Below are 17,530 nucleotides of genomic sequence, written 5' to 3' on the forward strand. Positions count from 1 at the left end.
GATAGAGACCCAACACGCGGGAAGGAACGAGACCGCGATCCGGAATCGCCCGCGGGAGGGGGTTGATGGAAGGTGCGACGAAGAGGGCGTATCAACGGGGAAAGGAAGGAAACCCGCCAGATCGAGGCTCCATCCGTTTCGGGGCTGTATTTGCGTTCACCATTGCGAATCGCGCGTCTATGTCGCTGGGATTTGAATGACACTGATGGGGCTGGGGGTGGGGAGGTGCACTGTGAACCGGGGTTGACCTTGACAGAGGAGGAGACACTTGTTTGAGATCACTGAGGGGCGGTAAGGGTTGGGAGGGGTTTGGGGATTCGTTTGTAGAGGAGGTGGAAGAGACGGATAATTCATATGACTTGATCGAGGGTGGTTTTGGGGAAATTTGAATAATTTATCGTGGGTTGTAGCTTCTGAGGATGTAGACATAGGTTGAGTATGATAAAAGAAGAAATGCTTGAAATACAGGGGACTGTGGAGGGAGTAGTAGAAGAGGGGGATAAGTATGAAAAGATGAGACAATAGTGAATAGAAGACTAACAACGACCAGCCAAGGATGCATCGAAAGAGGATGTAGCCAAGAAAGAGACAGCAAGAGGCTGCGGAGAATAAAGAGGAAGACGTGGTATCGGGATGGCATTCCCGACATTTCCCTCTCTCTCTTTGTGCCTCGATGGTCCCTCCTTCGTCCAGCGGTGGCGATTCCCGCCGCTCCACCTTCTGTCATTGCTCCCGGTGCCTCGACCATGGCGAGAAGCACCTTGCTCGGTGCATCCTCCGCTCGTGCTGTCCTCCTCGCGATAATACACTCACAATTAGACTCAGGACAAGCGTGGACCTGCTGCCAAGTCCTTGGAACAATCCTTAAAATGGAACTGTTCAAAAATAGTCTTGGAAAACATCCTTTTTCTACTGGGTTCACGTATCACACACTTGCACCACTCTTTCCAAAAGAAGTACTCTCAGTAAAAAATGTCCAATCACGCAATTACTCCAATTTCCAAGTAGCAGAAGTCCTCAGTCAATTATCAATCGAAGCAGAGTTCTTTTGGCCCTTCGAGAGTCCCTTTAACCCTTCCAGAACCCGTTCAACCATTCTCAGTGGTCGGAAGTGTCCTCGTGGACAGATGTCAAGTAGGTGGAGGGTCAGAAATTCGTTCAGTGGCGCAAGATTTTCGTAGTGTCGTGGCGGTGCATTTTCTGCGCCGGTGGCGGTCACGAGGGCGCGAACTAGTTCGTGAATCATGCCTAGAATGCTTTACATAAATTGCTCGGGACCGACGTCACGTTCTCGGACCCTGAGCAACGGACGACCACCGAGCAGGACGGGGGAGTACGGAGAAAGACGGAGAGGAGAAAGAACGTTCGTTGGCCGAACGGCAGAAGTGACTCAGCCTCTCGTACGCACGCGGGACACACGAAGAAGAGAGTTGGGAACTCCGGAAAGGTGAAAGTATGCGCGAATCATCCGTCCACTTGGAAGATTCGTCCTCGGATATCCGATTCCGCGAAGGAAGGGATCTCGCGTGGAACGCGGCTGTCGGTCACGTTGCGTCAAAATGAGGCGATCGTGACGAAACCTCGTATAAAGCTGTGAAACTTTTCAGGGAATTTTCGTGATTCTGCAGTGGGACGAGAGAGCATTGACTCAGGGGCAGAGAACGATTAATAGCCTGTGTTACGGTTCTCTGGAGATTTAGGAGAATTGTGGAAGATCCAGAGCGATTAATTAGCCAACACCTTGCGAGAGTACAGTTAGAGTTCTGAATGAATCCATTGCGCTTTACGACGTTTTACCAAAAAGAATCAATCCTTTTATTGACGCTTAATCTTCAAGATTTTAACAATGCTTGTACTTGGAGACTTGTATATACGACACGCACACGTACTTAATGATTAACTTGTGATGCTCTTAATCGCAGCGCACGTATTCATATCTTTTTATGAGGTCGACGAGTGTTTATTTAAAGCCCCTTCTTGTATTTGGACGAGACGAATTCCTGGTCTTCTTCATCCAGCTTCCAGTTTAGTGACTGACGCTTCGAGTGCTCCTGTCATCCGCGACGCTCAACGCTGGAGATTTCTGAAACGGATGACAAGTAGATGAGGCTACCATTCGAACCCCGAAGATCGAGAGATCGTATCAAGTACCTACAGCCCTCTCGATGATATCCTCCGCGGCGTTCACTTTGGCAGGCCTAGCTGGAATTCCTTTCTTCGGCTCCCGGTCCATCTTATGAATCATTTTGTACACGCTCGAGTTCATCAGATGATCGTAGTTGGGTAGATTCGTCTTCTCATACTTCTTGAAGTTCACTCTGCGCCAATGAATCATCGATTAGCAAATCGTATCATTCTTTGTTCCTACTAAGATGATTGAGTCCTTTCGACGCATTGCTTCATTTTACTAAATCATCACCAGCTAAGAATGTGATGAGTCAGTGCTCCCGCTATCTTCAGAGTGAAAGGAGTCAATTCAGATTGAATTCCCAACGTAGAATCTGTTTTCATTGAAAGAGAGGTGGCTTACCCTAGGGCCCTGCCTCGAATCACTTCCGCCTGGGAAGATAGAACCTCGGCGATCATTTCGTCGTTGAAGAAATCATTCGGACACCTCCATCTGCGGCCGAGAGTGAGCTCGACCTGCTTAGCCTGCGGCCACAGGTCCTGCGAACGCTTCCTCCTTCTCTCCTGCACCTTGTGCTGCAAGAAACAATTATTAGAAGCTTCCTCGACATTTGAATCAACGTTTCCTGAGGTTGAGGAACGTTCTTGACAAGGGTTACCCAGGAATTCACGTGCTTCATTGAGACGTTCGAAAGGGTGCGTGGGCACGGTTGCATAATTTAGGGGCTTTAAATCTGGGGACGATGCCGTCGGTACTTTTGAGGGGAACAATTTACGCACAGAGTCACGAATAAATTATAGGGTTTTAATGGGTGGTTGTTAAACCGTTGGTTCGTGCTCACTCGGGACTGAACAGAGGATGCTGTTCCATGTATAAATAAATTGCAAGGAGTCACATATGACACGGATATAACATATACATTCCGTAACACTCTACAGAATACCTGCAACTCCTGAATAACTTGATCTTTTGGCGATAGATTCGGGTCTGGTTCGAAACTTCCTATAATACATATCGCCGTGTTTTCGTTATCGTTGTTTGGAAAGTGGTTTCGAACGTACAGACGGCTCATTCAGAAATTTGAAGATTTGAAAAAATAAGTGATATTTTACCTTGAGATGGTGCAGGACTTGGCGACTTCAGAACCTTTGTCTCATACGAGACCACAAACTTTTTCACCCTGCTTCCTTCTTCGCTCTTCACCGAGAGTGTCCCATCGAGCTCCAGCGTCTCAGTCTCCTCTTCCTCAATCTCTTCAATCTCAGTTCGTTGTACAACCACTCGTGGATTATCATCGGCAAGGCCGAACGAAATGTCCTCAGAGTACTCTGTGAAGTCTCCCTCCTCAAGCTCCTCCTGCTCCTCCTGCTCTACGTGCTCCTCGTTCTGCTCCTCCGACTCCTTCTCTTCCTCCTTCGTCTCTTCCTCACCTGAAACGCCAGTCCACTAAGTGCTCCCAAATATTTACATATCTCCCAGAGACCCACACAATCATCAAACCGAAAGACACTCGTTCGAATTTCGCAACTTGGCACCGCTTCAAGCGTCTCGAACTCGAGAAATTTGAAAATATGCGCGCCTAGGCCAGGGAGATACCGATCGAGCCCAGATCAGCCAGGAATATGTAATCTTAGCAAGCGAGCTCACCTCGTCGCGGTTCGTCGTTAGTGGTGGCGCCGTTTTGGACGCCGCTCAGCTCCATGATCTTCTGCAGTTGCTCCGAGACGATTCTAAGGTGACTCTCGATCTCGCTGGGTAGCTGCTTCAGCGTTAACAACTGCCGCTGCACGTTCTCCAGCTGCTTCTCCAGGTCGATCTCCGTGCTGACCAGCTCCCTGATCTTCTCTTTGTCGACCATCGAAGCCACGTCCGCCATCTCCTTCTCGAGCTCGCTCAGCACGCTCTCCTGGCTGACGTCCTCCTCGCGTGTGGTTTCCGGCTCGTTCTCCTCGCTGCGGGTGTCTTCTGCTCGCTGGTCACCTTCGCTTTCCTCGCGCTTCGATTCAGCTTTCGACTCGGGACGTGACTCTGCCTCGCGCTCTTGATCCGATCTGCCGCCGGGGTCAGGGGTCGCAGACGGGGTCGCCTAAATTCAGACAGATTTGCTACAGATCAGGAGGACCGAGGACGTTGAGATAGTGTCTGGTCTGACGTGCAAAGTGGGACAGAAATGCACACAGAACTGTTTCTTTAGAGAGTGATAATTCATTCAATTTTGTACGTTATTTGTGGTGTCTATAAATCATGCTTTATACGTGGGTTCAGCAGGTGTCTGACTTGCTGACCTCACATCTGGTTCCATGTGCATCTCGATTCTTCGTTATCGTTACGAGTACCTTACGTTCGTTATGTTCGTTAACGGAGAGGATATTGGGGATAGTCATCGCTCTGGACGACCGAGACGCTGCGTCCTAACAGTTTTTTCTATCTCTCTTTTTTTCTTGGCATTAAGGGTTATCGAGTGCATCCATATTTATATATGCATTTTATTTCGAACGAATTCCTTTTTTTTTTCTCGACAAATCCATTGTTGTGCGTACAATTGACAGATTATTACATGCATCGATCAGCGCGTGCATGATAACGCGAGATTCGACAAGTTTTACTCTACACTCGTTAAAGTAGATGCGAATGAATCGACGTGCGAGTACGATTACTTTCTGTGTTTAAGTACTACGGTTACGTGGACCTGCAGGGCCGCGCATTTTGACGTTACCTTAGCAAATAGACCCTTGAAATATTATTGGCAAAGTGCTATTATTTTTAGACAAACATAGAACACGATACCACGTTATTATCGCGGAATTTTTTCATAATCGAGCAGGTATTAAAAAAAAATATGTATTTAGTTCCTTGGCTGCACGGCCCTAAGGACAAGTACCACGACTAGCTCTAGTCACGAGAAACATGTTACGGTTACACTGGACAGAAGAAACAACACACACTATACGAACGACGAACACTGTTTCTTTTTTTCTCATTTCATTTTTACACGTTTACAGATGGCCCATGTGATGATCTGTGTGTTAGGGATGTCCTAGAACAAGCGACGTCGTTTTAAATCTAAACATAATCGTAATCATTATAACAGTACCATCTAGAACGAGCATAAATTGACTGGCGAGAGTCACCGATCGAACGATTACTTGTACATGTAGAGCAGAATGATCGAGGTGCAAGGTACGAACGCGTAGGCCACCAATCTGGTGAAATCGACGCCGATGCGATTCGTGAGGCCTTCGTACAGGATCGTCGGTACAAAAGACAACCTACGACCGTCGCGATCGCCGTCCTGTAATGCTTTCTTGTCGCAAATCGAGCTTTCCCCGACGAGCCTCGACGGTAGCCAATTGAAATCGAGCCCGAAGCTTTTCAGAGCGGTCGCCAGGCTCGAGGGTGGACCAGCAGAAACGCTGCCTCTGCAAGACCTAGAGAGACGCCTGCTGCCGCGATGGAACACCTCCGTCGATATGAAATCTTTCGAAGAACGAATCAAATTGCACAAACCGCCCTCTTCTTCCTTCGCCTCGTTCTGGCGGCAGTTCAGCGGAGAGCAGGTCGGTAATACTGCAGAAGAATCGGAAATACCTTGGAGAACTTGGCAACGAACGTACTCTATGATCAAACCGAGAGACTCGAAATGCTTCTTCAGGATCCTCTCCGCGTAGCGGGTGCGAACGAAGAGCCTCCTCTTCGAGGAGATTACAGAAGGATGTTTGGGGAAACGGTCGCGAAGATCGTGCCTCTCGAGGAAGGAATTCTGAAGGCACCTCTCCATATAATGACCCTTCATCTTGATCATTGAACTCCTCCTCCTATCCCTGCGGTAGTCCTTGGACACCGAGCCACTGATGTAATTAATCAGACGAACAAAGTTGCGCCAGAAGATGCGCTGAAAGTAGCGGCCCTTGAAATACAAACGCTTGCGAATCGGAGAGTTGAATTCCAAAGAATCTAGGATACTCTTAGATCGTCCTCCTTCGAGGTACTTGGATATATCGGAGCACAGACGAACAGCGACGAACTGAACGCTCCGAGCGAGGATCCTCTCCCCATAGCGCGTTCTCCACAGGGAGGACTCCTTGCGGGACAACAGCCTACCGAAGGATTCGCTCGAGGAAAAGCTATCGGGCTTCTCGAGCAGCCCGTCGACCACGCGCCTCATCCAATTATCCTCTCGCTTTAAATACGTCTCGAGGTAATGACCCTTGATTCTGGACTCGCGGCGACCTTGCCTAGGCTGAGCGTCGTCCTGTTGGCAGACCCTGATCGAGGGCTTGACCTTGCTCGTTTTCTTAGCCTCTCCCTTCTTCCCGAACAAGCACCTTCGGAAGTAGTGCGCCCTCGTGTAGAAGCGCTTCACCTTGCGCTTGCTAGGCGCTCGTCGCGCGGAGAGCACGTTCTCCCTACGCTGCGAGAACTGTGTCAGCGGAGACTCTGACGCAGGTTCTGGCACAGGCTCTGACACAGGCTGTGGCGTAGGTTCTGATACAGACTCTGGCGTAGGTTTTGATACAGACTCTGGCTCAGGTTCTGATACAGACTCTGACGCAAGTTCTGACACAGGCTCTGACGTTGGACTCGTCGGGGTCTCGGGTTCGAGGGGAGCCAGGCTTGAGCTGGTATCGAGAAGATCCAGGCTTGAGCTGGTATCGAGAGGAGCCAGACTCGAGCTGGTATCGAGACACGGAGGCAACAGCTCGGAACACGTGACAGTCGGTTCCTCGTCGACTGCCTCGACCAATGAAGGCGACGACAAGGTGTCGTCCTCCTCGACTTTCGTCCCCATTTCATTACTGTCCATGGTGTTTACCTCTGGAGTCGGGGGCTCCGGGGTCTTTTCGTCTTCTGGCTTCAGCAGGCCGCTCTCCAACAGTCGGTTAGTGATGCTCCTCTTTTGCTGCTTCTTTATCACCACCTTGTACGACTCGACCTCGGCCTCTTCCTCTTCCTCCTTCTTCTTAGGCACGGGCACAGGCCGCTGCGGCTTCTGCAGGAATACCGAGGTGCGTCTGAGCTGCTCCACCAATGGCGGTTCCGCTGTGGCGATGTTCTGCAGCTCCTCGATCACTTTCGACTGCTTCAGCACCGTCGCCCGTGGTCTGAGCTTCTTGAAGTTCACTCTGAAACGAAGGGGGATGAGAGCTGGACTCGCGGAGCGGTTAATCTAGCCTCCCTGAGATGAATGATTCCCTCGATCCGTGATCTCGATCATTTAATCCAATGCACTTGGCTGCCTCGCCAGAAGTGACGCGCGTAACTTTGACGCTCTTTGAGATAGTATGGAATGAATAACTGATTAAAATTACCGACTGCGTAAATGTCCAGATGAGAGGTATCGAGATTACGAAATGTTTTAGCTAATTATACCCATTATTTGTGTAAAAATAACGCGAAGTAAACAAGCAACGCGTGTTTCCAAGTTTCTGGCAGCCTGGTCGAAAACAGTATGGAATGCCAGGCGCCGAGAGCGTCAAGTGCAAAGGGTTAACTGAAATAAACGAGGGAAGGTCAGTGAGATGATTGTATACCCTAAAACTCCTTTGTCGTTGAGGAGCTCTTCCTCCTCGAGAATCAGCTGGGCGATCTCGTCGTCGGTGAGGTTCTGATTGGGAACGATCTCGCTGTTGGCGTCTTTCGGCTTGTCCGGGAGCGGTTCTACTTCTGGCTTGGCCTCCTCCTCTGCAGCCTTTTCCTCGTACGTGGTCTCCTCGCACTTAATCACCGTCTCCTCCGTCAAGATCTTCTCCGGGAAGACAGGCGGCAGGTCTGCGAGCTAACAAACGATGCTACCTCTTTTGTCAACAGCGATTAAAACCGTAACCGAGTCCTCTAGCTCCAGCGACCGAACGTAACCAGGTTACTTCTTAAGATTTATGGCTAGAGCTTACAAATAGATCGATACCTACAGGGATCTTGTACGGAACGATGTTCTCCTCGGACAGCGCCTCCACAGCCTTCAAGGACTCCTCTCCTCTGCACAAGAAGCAAATTAATGACTCCTCGAAGCGAACCCTCGATCGGAGATCTATCCACGGGCGGTCGCGCACGAAATTGGAGCAGACGGGGATTTTTTTTCTTGAACTCGGTTTCCAAAGCCCGGTGCTTCTGAGCCGGTTCACGCGCAAAAGGGTAATGAGGGATCTTCGGGGGAACAAACGCGCGCGGTGTAAATGCCAGCAATAAAATCGCCAACCAATGATAAACAGATTTCATTCTGGGTCACCTATTTATAAGTGTTGCAATTCGTCGTTGCCACACGTTGCCCGTACGCCGGGATATTCTCGCCGCGCCGGTATTATTATAATGTGCGTCGAGCGTACAGGGACACCACTCTCTAGAGAAGGTTCGTCTATCACCGACAATTATCCCGAAAAAAATCACCGATAAATCAGCCCTCGTCAGCCTTCGTCCTGGCTGATGGGTCAGGCCAAGGGTCGTGAGTCACACGCATACGAAATAAAATTCCACCGGCGTCGACGAAAGTAGTTCAAGTTAAGCTTCGCGGTTGTGCAAGAGGATCGAGCGTACCGTGGCGTGTCGTTGACATTGTATCCCAATTGTTTTCAGGGTTATCTGGCTACCTTGCTTCCGGTAGACGATCGAAACTTTTGGTACAATGTTTGTGTTGTAGGCGGTACTCACCTCTGCACAGCCAGAACGAAATTATTGCCTGCTCGCATTAGCTCCTCGTGTGCTTGACCATGAGTCAAAGCGCTGATCGGCTGATCGTTCAGCCTGACCACGATGTCGCCGACCTTCAAACCCATGCATTCCGCGAGGCTCCCCTCGAGCACCTAGCAGACATTATTTCTCTGTGAGAGGTATAGGCTTTTGAGAGTCTGATTTGTGTGGTGTTAATCTTTGAGATGGCTGTGATAGATGAATATTTTAGGAGATCTTAAGGTTTTTGTGGGAGATTGATAACAGTATAATGAAGATTCTACTATGTTGTTAATGTACTACACTTGGGCCATCTGGGTTACAGAGGAACAGCTGTATTTCTCATTGAGATTTATAGGAGGACCTTGATTTATCGACCTGACGCGTGAAACATTCTTTTGATACAACTATTAAATCATAGTCCAAGTCTCAATCGATGTTCTATTGAACTGATAGAGATTGTCAATGATTGAGACTCTGTTTATCGAGGTCCCACTGTTTTTACAATAGTAGAGAATAGAAATATTATATTTTCTTAGTCTCTCAAGTAAAGTATTGAATCACTCTGCTGTCAGATGTACTATAAATCTTCTGTCGCAACAAGTTAATGCAAAATTCCAACACGTCGATAACATAGTAATCTAGGAGCGAAAAACAGTACCTCTATGTTACCGACTTGTTAGGAAACTGCAACCCTGAGAGCAGTCAACCGTTTCTACTCTCCTGCATGCACTTAAATGCACTTGAGAAGGAAATCAGGGGCATGCAATAACTATTCATTAACAATTCTAATTTCACATTGTTTATCATCACAAAATTAGCGATTTCACAACTGTACGTACTCTGATGACAGTCAGTGGCTGCGGAAAGTCGCTTCCGCCGGCCAGTCGAAATCCCCATGGTGTATTGTCGAATTTCGTGAACTTTATATTGATAGCCATGCTGTTCTACATCTGAAAAACGTTTGCAGTCGCGGTCACATTGAAATCGCGCGGCATCGACCCGCTCTAGACAGCACCTCGACGAGAAATCGTCCCGAAAGGGACTTCCGTGGTGCTTCGATCGATTATGTAATGCGAAATAAACGGAATTAGTTCACAGGCTTGAATTTCCTCGAGCCACCTCGTCGATCGTGCTAAATACGTGCGTCTCGCTTGGAACCGCGCGCACTCCAATCTCGAAGGGTCGTTCTTGGCGCACGATCGTCGTTCACGCGCGAGTTCGCGGTCATCCGCTTCGCATTCTTCCGCTTCCGGCGACTTTACTGGCGCATCGACGCGCGGAAACCAAAAGCTACGTATACCTTGACGTTGACATTTTTCAAGTACAACAAATACCAAGAAAAGAGCAGGACAAATCGTTCGCTAATTGTATCCAAAATGAATTTACTGTAAAAGAAGAATTGCCTCCAATTACATAACAGCGATTCGAATCGATATTAAATAGAGGATCGACGTTACGCGGATTGAATGAATGGAAAAATAAAGAGACTCGCAGCGATCGACTTGCAAAGCGTTCCCCTCCAGCGATCGAACGTTCCCCTTTTCGTCGTCCAAAAGACAAGCAAAAGCAATAAGCATTGAACAGCGGAACGCGGCGACGGCAGAGCGGAATTCGTAGTATGTACGCGGAAGTGGCCGCGCGTCGGCCGAAACGAATATAGTCCAGCGGCCGCGAGAATTTACTCAATGATTCGCGTCTCGGTTACTTGCCAGTGAGTATGGGCGCGAGGGGGATCGTCGCAGGAACGATGCACCACGATGCACGGGGGGTAAATGCACACCGAGTGGAATAATTGCCTGTGTATCACTGCATTGATCGAGGCGCGCACGGAAAAGCGGGCCCGTGCCGATTGATACGCGCGCGTCGGAAACAATCCAACCGATCGTTCGCGAACCGGCCGACTCTGTCGAACACGCACAAAACGGTGTCACGATAAAGTTTGCCAGAAGGCGATCGCTGCTGCCTGACTCGTACGCCACAAATACACGGCTCCTTCTCCCCCCAACACCCCGTCCCGTGCTCCTCTTGCTATCCAATCGTAAAACAGTAGGAAGCAGGCTGCTCGATCTATTTACTGATCGATTTATTTAGATTCGGGGTCCTCGATTTCCCCGTCGTTCTATGAAGACACTCTCTCCTCTCCTTTCGCTTTCACTCTTACAGCGCGCCCCTTCGCGTAGGATTAACACGCCGTTTTGTAATGTTTTTGGTGGACCAAGGGGGAAGGTTGTGGAATTCTTCGTCACTTCCCGCCAAAATGGATCTTGGTTGAGGAGTCGCAATTCTAAGACTTAGAGAAGATTGAGAGGAAAAAAGAGAGATACATGGTGGGAGATACAAAGGAGATGTATAAGCTAGTACTTTTTTATTTCGTTTAACAGCTTGTTAACAAACAGAATGTTCACCGTGTATTAACGGAGGACCATTGAAAATAGGTTGCTACTTTGCAATTCCTGATGGTTGATTCAGAAGTTATTACTTCTTGTTTTATGATAATGAAATTAAATTTTTATTCAGTATCGACTGATCTATTATGCAATATATTTTTATGTTAAGAGTCGGAGGGCTAGCGAGCACGAGTTCCCTTATCACTTTCATACAACATTCGACGTTATCGGTTCAGTTTAGAATAAGATTATAGCGCTGTAAGTGGTAGAAAATAACATTAGACACAACACGAAAGTCGGTAAAAATTCTAAATTCTAAGGAAGGAAATTTAAATCTAAACTTATACAAAATACGTACATACATAATTATTATATAGCGATAATCTATAAACTATAACATATATAATTATTCTAATTTTACACCTATTAACAATTCGCAGCCATTAGCTCGGCCTAAACCGATTGCCCGGGTCTCACCACGTGGAGGTTGCTGCGCTGGAGACCCACAGGGAGATAGATGGAATCAAAGTTCCATCGATCTCCCTTTACAAAAATCTTAAACTAACAAGCCAAAAACATGAATGGAAGCCAAGTTCCATCCATATCTTTAGCTTGGACCTTAAAGTAGAGAAGTGCCAAGTAATCATTGAGAAAGGAATGGGAATAGTTAAAGTCTACCGCGTAAGGCAACCATGGAATAGACAATCGGTGGTGCGAGTCCTTCCACCTTGAAGACGGGTACTAGGAGAAGGCGACTGGCACCTCACAGCCCAATCAGTTGCCTGATTGAACTGTGGGGTTTCCACCTGCAAGTGTGTCATACCACACACCATTCAGTGTCCACATCGTCTCTCGCTAGTACAAACCTCCAAGGGAAGAAGAACAAGCTCCATCGACCGCCGATTCCACAGTTGGACATTTGCTTCTACTAAGAGAAGCAGAGGACCTCCTCACAGAAGGTGAGGAGGTAGTAACCGAGCAAGGAAAACTAAGAAGTGACAACTTGGCAGTGTTACAATACTTTACAATGGAAACTTAGAAGTAGGGTCTTAAAAATATTCTAACCGATTGCGACTTATAAACTATAAGCGATGAATCCCTCGGCGGATGCGACGTCTTCGTTCTTCAGTCTTCAAGTAAAAATTGAAGAGAGAACCAGCATGAAGAGTACTGTATCAATAATTGGGGGAGCCTCCCCAAGAATACCCCAACGTTGGCACAACCATTCTCATCACGAGAAGGTTGCTGTGCAGGATACCCATATAGAAATCACAGAAACAAGAAAGGATTGACAGAACAATCCAAACCCTGAATCAAGAGAGGACATTTTTCAAAAAAGAACAGATCTAAACAAGGTTGGCATTTCTGTTTAGTAAATAATTACCTACTTTTAATATCTTCATTCGATGTTTACCTAAAACCTGTAAAGTGAGAAGTTAAAATCAGCTATGGAATTTGAGGAGCTTTCTACAAAATACAGAGGATCGACAGAACAGCCCACAACTTTCGAAAAGTTTGAGAAATTCCGTAGTAACATTTTACAGCACAAGACAACAAAAATGTGTTTGATCAATTACTTGTTTCTAAACTTTCATTCAATGGTTACGTAAACTCTGGAAAACTACAAATTAAAAATGTTGCCATCCCTCGGGGGATACACGATATCAAAAACAAAGACAAGAATAGAAAACGAACGTAAAAATGTAAAATATTAATTAGATTGATCTTCTTTGATATATTTAGTTGATTCAAAAATAACACAAAGAAGCGCGAAAAGGCGCACATGGGCGCAAAAGGGCGCACATGTACGCAAAAGGGCGCACATGTACGCAAAAGGGCGCACATGTACGCAAAAGGGCGCACATGTACGCAAAAGGGCGCACATGGGCGCAAAAGTGTGCACATAGACATAAAAGGGCGCACATGGGCGTAAATAGCACAAAAGCGTATAAAAAAGTTCAAAAGAGCGCAAAAAGGGAGGGTATATGCAAAATAGGGCCAACAGAAAAAAAAACTTTAAATTTGTGCAAAAACTCACCATTCAGCCAAGATGACCACTGGTCAGCAAGGATGACCACTGGTCATCGGCCAGTTGACCACTCGTCAGTGATGTCCAGTGGTCCATTGAGGTCCGAGGTCCAGGGCCCAGGGATCCTCCAGGATCCCGAGGAGGTCCGTACCCGCCGGAGGACCCGCGGAGACTGAGGTACTTGTACTCCTGCAGGGGTATTTATACTGTCTCGAGGAAGATGAAAAACCAATCAGAGAGATTCTTCGATTGATTAAAATTTCGAGATTGATCTAACGAACAATATTTTGCGAAAAATTGATATTTTTCTTAAAATAATCGTCTCAGCAACAATTTGCGGTACATATATTGTTAATAACAATCACATATAGTGACTTGTGCAAATTATTAACGTTTATTATTGTTATTTAATGAGCTATAAATAAATTTGCAGCTTTTGAAATCATTTTCGTGGTAAGGAAGGTTTTATATTTCCCACAATGTTTAATCGTGTGTTATATGTTTAATAGAAATACTTATGACCAAGTTAATATTATATTGTTTAAGTCTGTATTTTTTAACAGTACGCGTAGGATTCAATTGTTAATTAACCATGTAGATGCTGAAATGTTCGATTCTTTTTTGCTGTCGATTGTCAGCCATTATTTGAAAGAACATTGCCGCGTAAACCACGCCACCATGACACGTAACAACCATATTGAGTCAATTCAGTTGTGACAAACGATTTCTTGTAAAATTTCTTTATTGGATTCATTCTTTTACAACTTTATAATTCTCCGATAATTTAAATTTATTTTTTTCTTTTGGCACAACTAGTATTCGATTACTGATTTGCATTGTTTATTCAAAATATTCGATAATTTTCTGATTTTGACTTCGCGCTATAATTTGAAAGAAAAGGAAATTACCGCGCAAGTCACGCCGCCATGACAGTTAATGAACCTTTTATACAAATTCAACGTAACTCGGTCTCCTTGCGTAGAAATTTCCAATTTTATTATATTTCTTATAAGTTTCAAAACTTTTTTAATCATAAAAGTGTTCATTTGCGTTAGAGGTACACGTGTAAATGAAGGCAGATATTTTCGTCGCGTAATGAACTATTTTCAGAGCATCGAAGTTCTGACGATGCGAAAGTAGAGTCAGTGTTGCTCGGCAGTTGTGTTAATAGTCTTTTATTTTTAACTTTTTTTAATTATTAAAAGTGAAACTCGATATATCGGCATTTAGAATCAATTAGCAGCGTTGGCGAATTCGGGCGCCGGAACGTGAAGAATAATGTAAGTATTATTTTACATTATTGAAATTCTACATTTAAAAAGTTTAAGTGTAGAATTTAGTATTCTACAGTCTAGTCGATTCTGAAATTATTTGTCTAATGTTCATTATTTATCTCTTTTCAGGCCCAGCAGACACCCCCTGGGTAACTCGTCGAGCTGCCTACATCCCGCGGGTGTTAAGGTAACGCATGTTTTTGCTTCCTCTGGTCACCCATTTATGCCATAGGACAAAAGGTCTAAAACGGCAGGGGTGGCTAGTTGAATTTATTCATTTTAGTGAGTATAGATAGACACCGCAGCCGTGAATATATACGTACTATTCATGTCTCACTAGAAGTCCTCCGGAAAGCTTTAGGGGCAATGCTTTTCAAAGGACTTCTCGTGGAACGTATAGAATATATTTCTTTGTATACTTGTTACTTAGGATAGGGTCTATTTCTGGACCATATTTTTCAGTGACTCATTTTCGGATGAGAAGTCATTATCATTAGTATTTTTTCACTATGCTTATCTCTATTTTTTAATTAATTCTATGCTGAACTTGATGGGGGTTTATTAAACTATTAAAATGGTTTATCTTCAAATGAATACACAATACTTGTTAGGATATACTTATATTTTTTATACATTAAAAATCCATATTACATTTTAAACAATACAGGAACTTATATACAATACATATTCTTTAAGTCTTTTGCTTTTTTGGGTTTGGCTGTCCATCTTGCTCATCCACTTGAAAGATTGTCTGTGGTTGTGTCTTTTTATATGCTGGAGCAATCCAGTATGGATTTTCTTCTGCAACTTTTGCATATTTCAAAATAGCCTCCCTAGGATCTTGATCATCTTCAATCCTTTTGCTGAGTCCCAAATTTCGAATTACATAAGAACTGAGTGTTCCTCCTGAGGAAGCAACTCTTCCACCCTGACCAGAAGTAATTGGTAAATCTGGCCTTCTAGATTTAACTGGATCTAGACGATCTTTTTCCATTTGCTTGCGAACCGATTTAGGTCGGTCCTGCCTAAATAGTGGAAGTGCATGGGGTGTTATGATCTGTTGGGTCGACATAACTTCTATGTGCTTCTGTTTGAGATGCGTTTTTACAACGCATAATTTTGCACCTCTCAAACTCTTCTTTGAGTCATAGTACGCTTTGACTATTCCGTTTCCACAACCGACAAATATTTGATTCAACTTTGGATGCCACAACGTTTTAATAACGTGGGAGTTTGTTACACTGATTTGATCGATCAAATCAAAAGTTTTAGTGTCATAAAATAATACTCTGCCCGTGGTCTGACCTTTACTCAATGATTCTCCTGTAATAACAATCGAATCGTCTGGATTAAACATACAGTCAGTCGTATCGTATCGGGAGTATAAATTTTTGGCCTCAAATACTGGCGATTTAAATGCTCTCAAGTCCCAGAGTTTGAGCGTGTCGTCGCAACTCCTCGTTGCCAGCATTTGTCCAAGATAAGAGAAACTTAAGCTCGATATCTCTGCACCTTGTGCATGCGCGTTTCTTTGAACTAACGACGGATTAACAAAGTTTTTCCTGTGATCCCACATTTGTATGGAGCCGTCAATACAACCACAAGCGACTACATTTCCTTCTCGACTATAACCACAAGTTGTTGGTATAGTCTTGACTCCATTTTGTGCTCTACATTTTATTAAATATTTATGGGCGCGTGGCCGATACAGGATCCATATTCTACATGTACTATCTTGTGAGCAAGTGAGGTATTCCTCCTTGGTGAATGGATGCCAACAACCACTATTTAATCCGGCAGTGTGGCCTTTTGTACGGGCCATATCTGTAATGTACTGATCACCTTTAACAGTCTCACACTTTTCAAAACCATCTCGATCCAAAACTTTTGCTTGTGCAGAGCCAGATATGACTAATATGACATCACCAGTCATTGAATATTGCAGACATTTGATTGGGTGATTTTCACAAGGTTGCAAAGTTCTAAAACTTCTCATGGAAGAATCCATACCAGCAAAATCCCAAAAACATACGTCATAATCTATGGAGCCTGATGCTAATCTTGCTCCAGATGGGTCTGCTGCAATAGCAGTTACTGCTTTTGTTCCATGGGTCATTGTAACTTCATGACTACATGGAGTTTTATCTCTCAATTGTGATTCTTCTGTATCTGATTCTTCGTTATCTTCATCACTATCATCTTCATTGTCCTTTGATTTTGTTGGTTTTTCTGTATCTGCCGAACTTGGAAGACCAGTGGGCACTGGAGGTCCAATAAAATCATCGTCCTCATCCTCATCATCGTCATCATCATCATCTTCACCATCCTCATCATCTTTGTTATCATTATTATGAGTATCATTAGTTTCTTTTTCTGGAGATCTCTCAGAAGTCTCAGTTTTCTTCTCTCTATCCACAATTGCAGTTTTATTACTGCTGATAGTCTTTGTAATATTCTCCAACATTTCTTGTACGTCAAAAGATTTTGCTTTTTTACCAAATCCTGTTATACCCATGACTTGCTTCAGGCTTTGAGTTTCCTCTTCATCCTCTGGTTTAATCTCATTCATCTTTGTTACATTTTTCTCTGGTAATTTTTTACCAAATGTTCCAAACCCAGAACTTACTGGTTCTGTGTTTTGAGTTTGTTCTTTGTTTAAATCTTTACTAATTTTCCCAAAAGTTATAACCTTTTTTGAGTTCATGATTGTAGTGAATCTGCAATTCTTTTAATATGCACAATTTATAATTATATCTCTTACTTACTTCAATATAATCCTTTCTGTGTACAAAACTGATTACCTACCTCATAAATAGTATGAACAAATTAAATGTTAAATGTTAAACGTGTATTTAGGTTATAACACGTCAGTCCTATTTTTATTTCATAATGATGCGTAAGAATATCAATTAATAAGATTATTCACTGTTACGTTCCTAAAGAAAATGTACAACTATTTTCTCTGGAAAATGATCACATTTGCGTCAATGTTGGTATTCTACGAGGTAAACAATATTGCACACGTATACACACACCACAAACCAAT

General features: G+C 44.7%; 2 protein-coding genes across 5 annotated transcripts; both read right to left on the minus strand.

Annotated features, from left to right (window-relative positions):
* Positions 1-1,782: 1,782 nt before the first annotated feature.
* On the minus strand, positions 1,783-10,692 carry LOC143186793 (uncharacterized). 4 transcript variants are annotated; one of them, XM_076390571.1, is made up of 12 exons: positions 10,504-10,691; positions 9,634-9,744; positions 8,774-8,925; positions 8,038-8,104; positions 7,660-7,904; positions 6,942-7,251; positions 3,776-4,214; positions 3,241-3,558; positions 3,072-3,130; positions 2,531-2,703; positions 2,152-2,318; positions 1,783-2,083 (listed from the first exon to the last, which is right to left on the minus strand). In XM_076390571.1, exons 2-12 carry the CDS (start codon positions 9,730-9,732, stop codon positions 2,055-2,057), a joined length of 2,058 nt encoding a protein of 685 aa, XP_076246686.1. In that variant the 5' UTR covers positions 9,733-9,744; positions 10,504-10,691; the 3' UTR covers positions 1,783-2,054. The 4 variants fall into 4 exon arrangements, 3 of the variants coding, with proteins under 3 accessions (XP_076246686.1, XP_076246685.1, XP_076246684.1); XM_076390570.1 differs by having other exon boundaries at positions 2,156-2,318; positions 10,504-10,689; XR_013003108.1 differs by lacking the exons at positions 1,783-2,083; positions 3,072-3,130 and having other exon boundaries at positions 2,179-2,318; positions 10,504-10,692.
* A 4,402-nt stretch (positions 10,693-15,094) lies between these two features.
* On the minus strand, positions 15,095-17,508 carry LOC143187381 (gastrulation defective protein 1 homolog). The gene is made up of 2 exons (XM_076391557.1): positions 17,290-17,508; positions 15,095-17,209 (listed from the first exon to the last, which is right to left on the minus strand). The coding sequence occupies exon 2, from the start codon at positions 17,186-17,188 to the stop codon at positions 15,176-15,178; it is 2,013 nt and encodes a 670-aa protein (XP_076247672.1). The 5' UTR covers positions 17,189-17,209; positions 17,290-17,508; the 3' UTR covers positions 15,095-15,175.
* Positions 17,509-17,530: the final 22 nt, after the last annotated feature.

Source organism: Calliopsis andreniformis, unplaced genomic scaffold (genome assembly GCF_051401765.1).
Source record: "Calliopsis andreniformis isolate RMS-2024a unplaced genomic scaffold, iyCalAndr_principal scaffold0022, whole genome shotgun sequence".
NCBI classification, from domain to species: Eukaryota; Metazoa; Arthropoda; class Insecta; order Hymenoptera; family Andrenidae; genus Calliopsis; species Calliopsis andreniformis.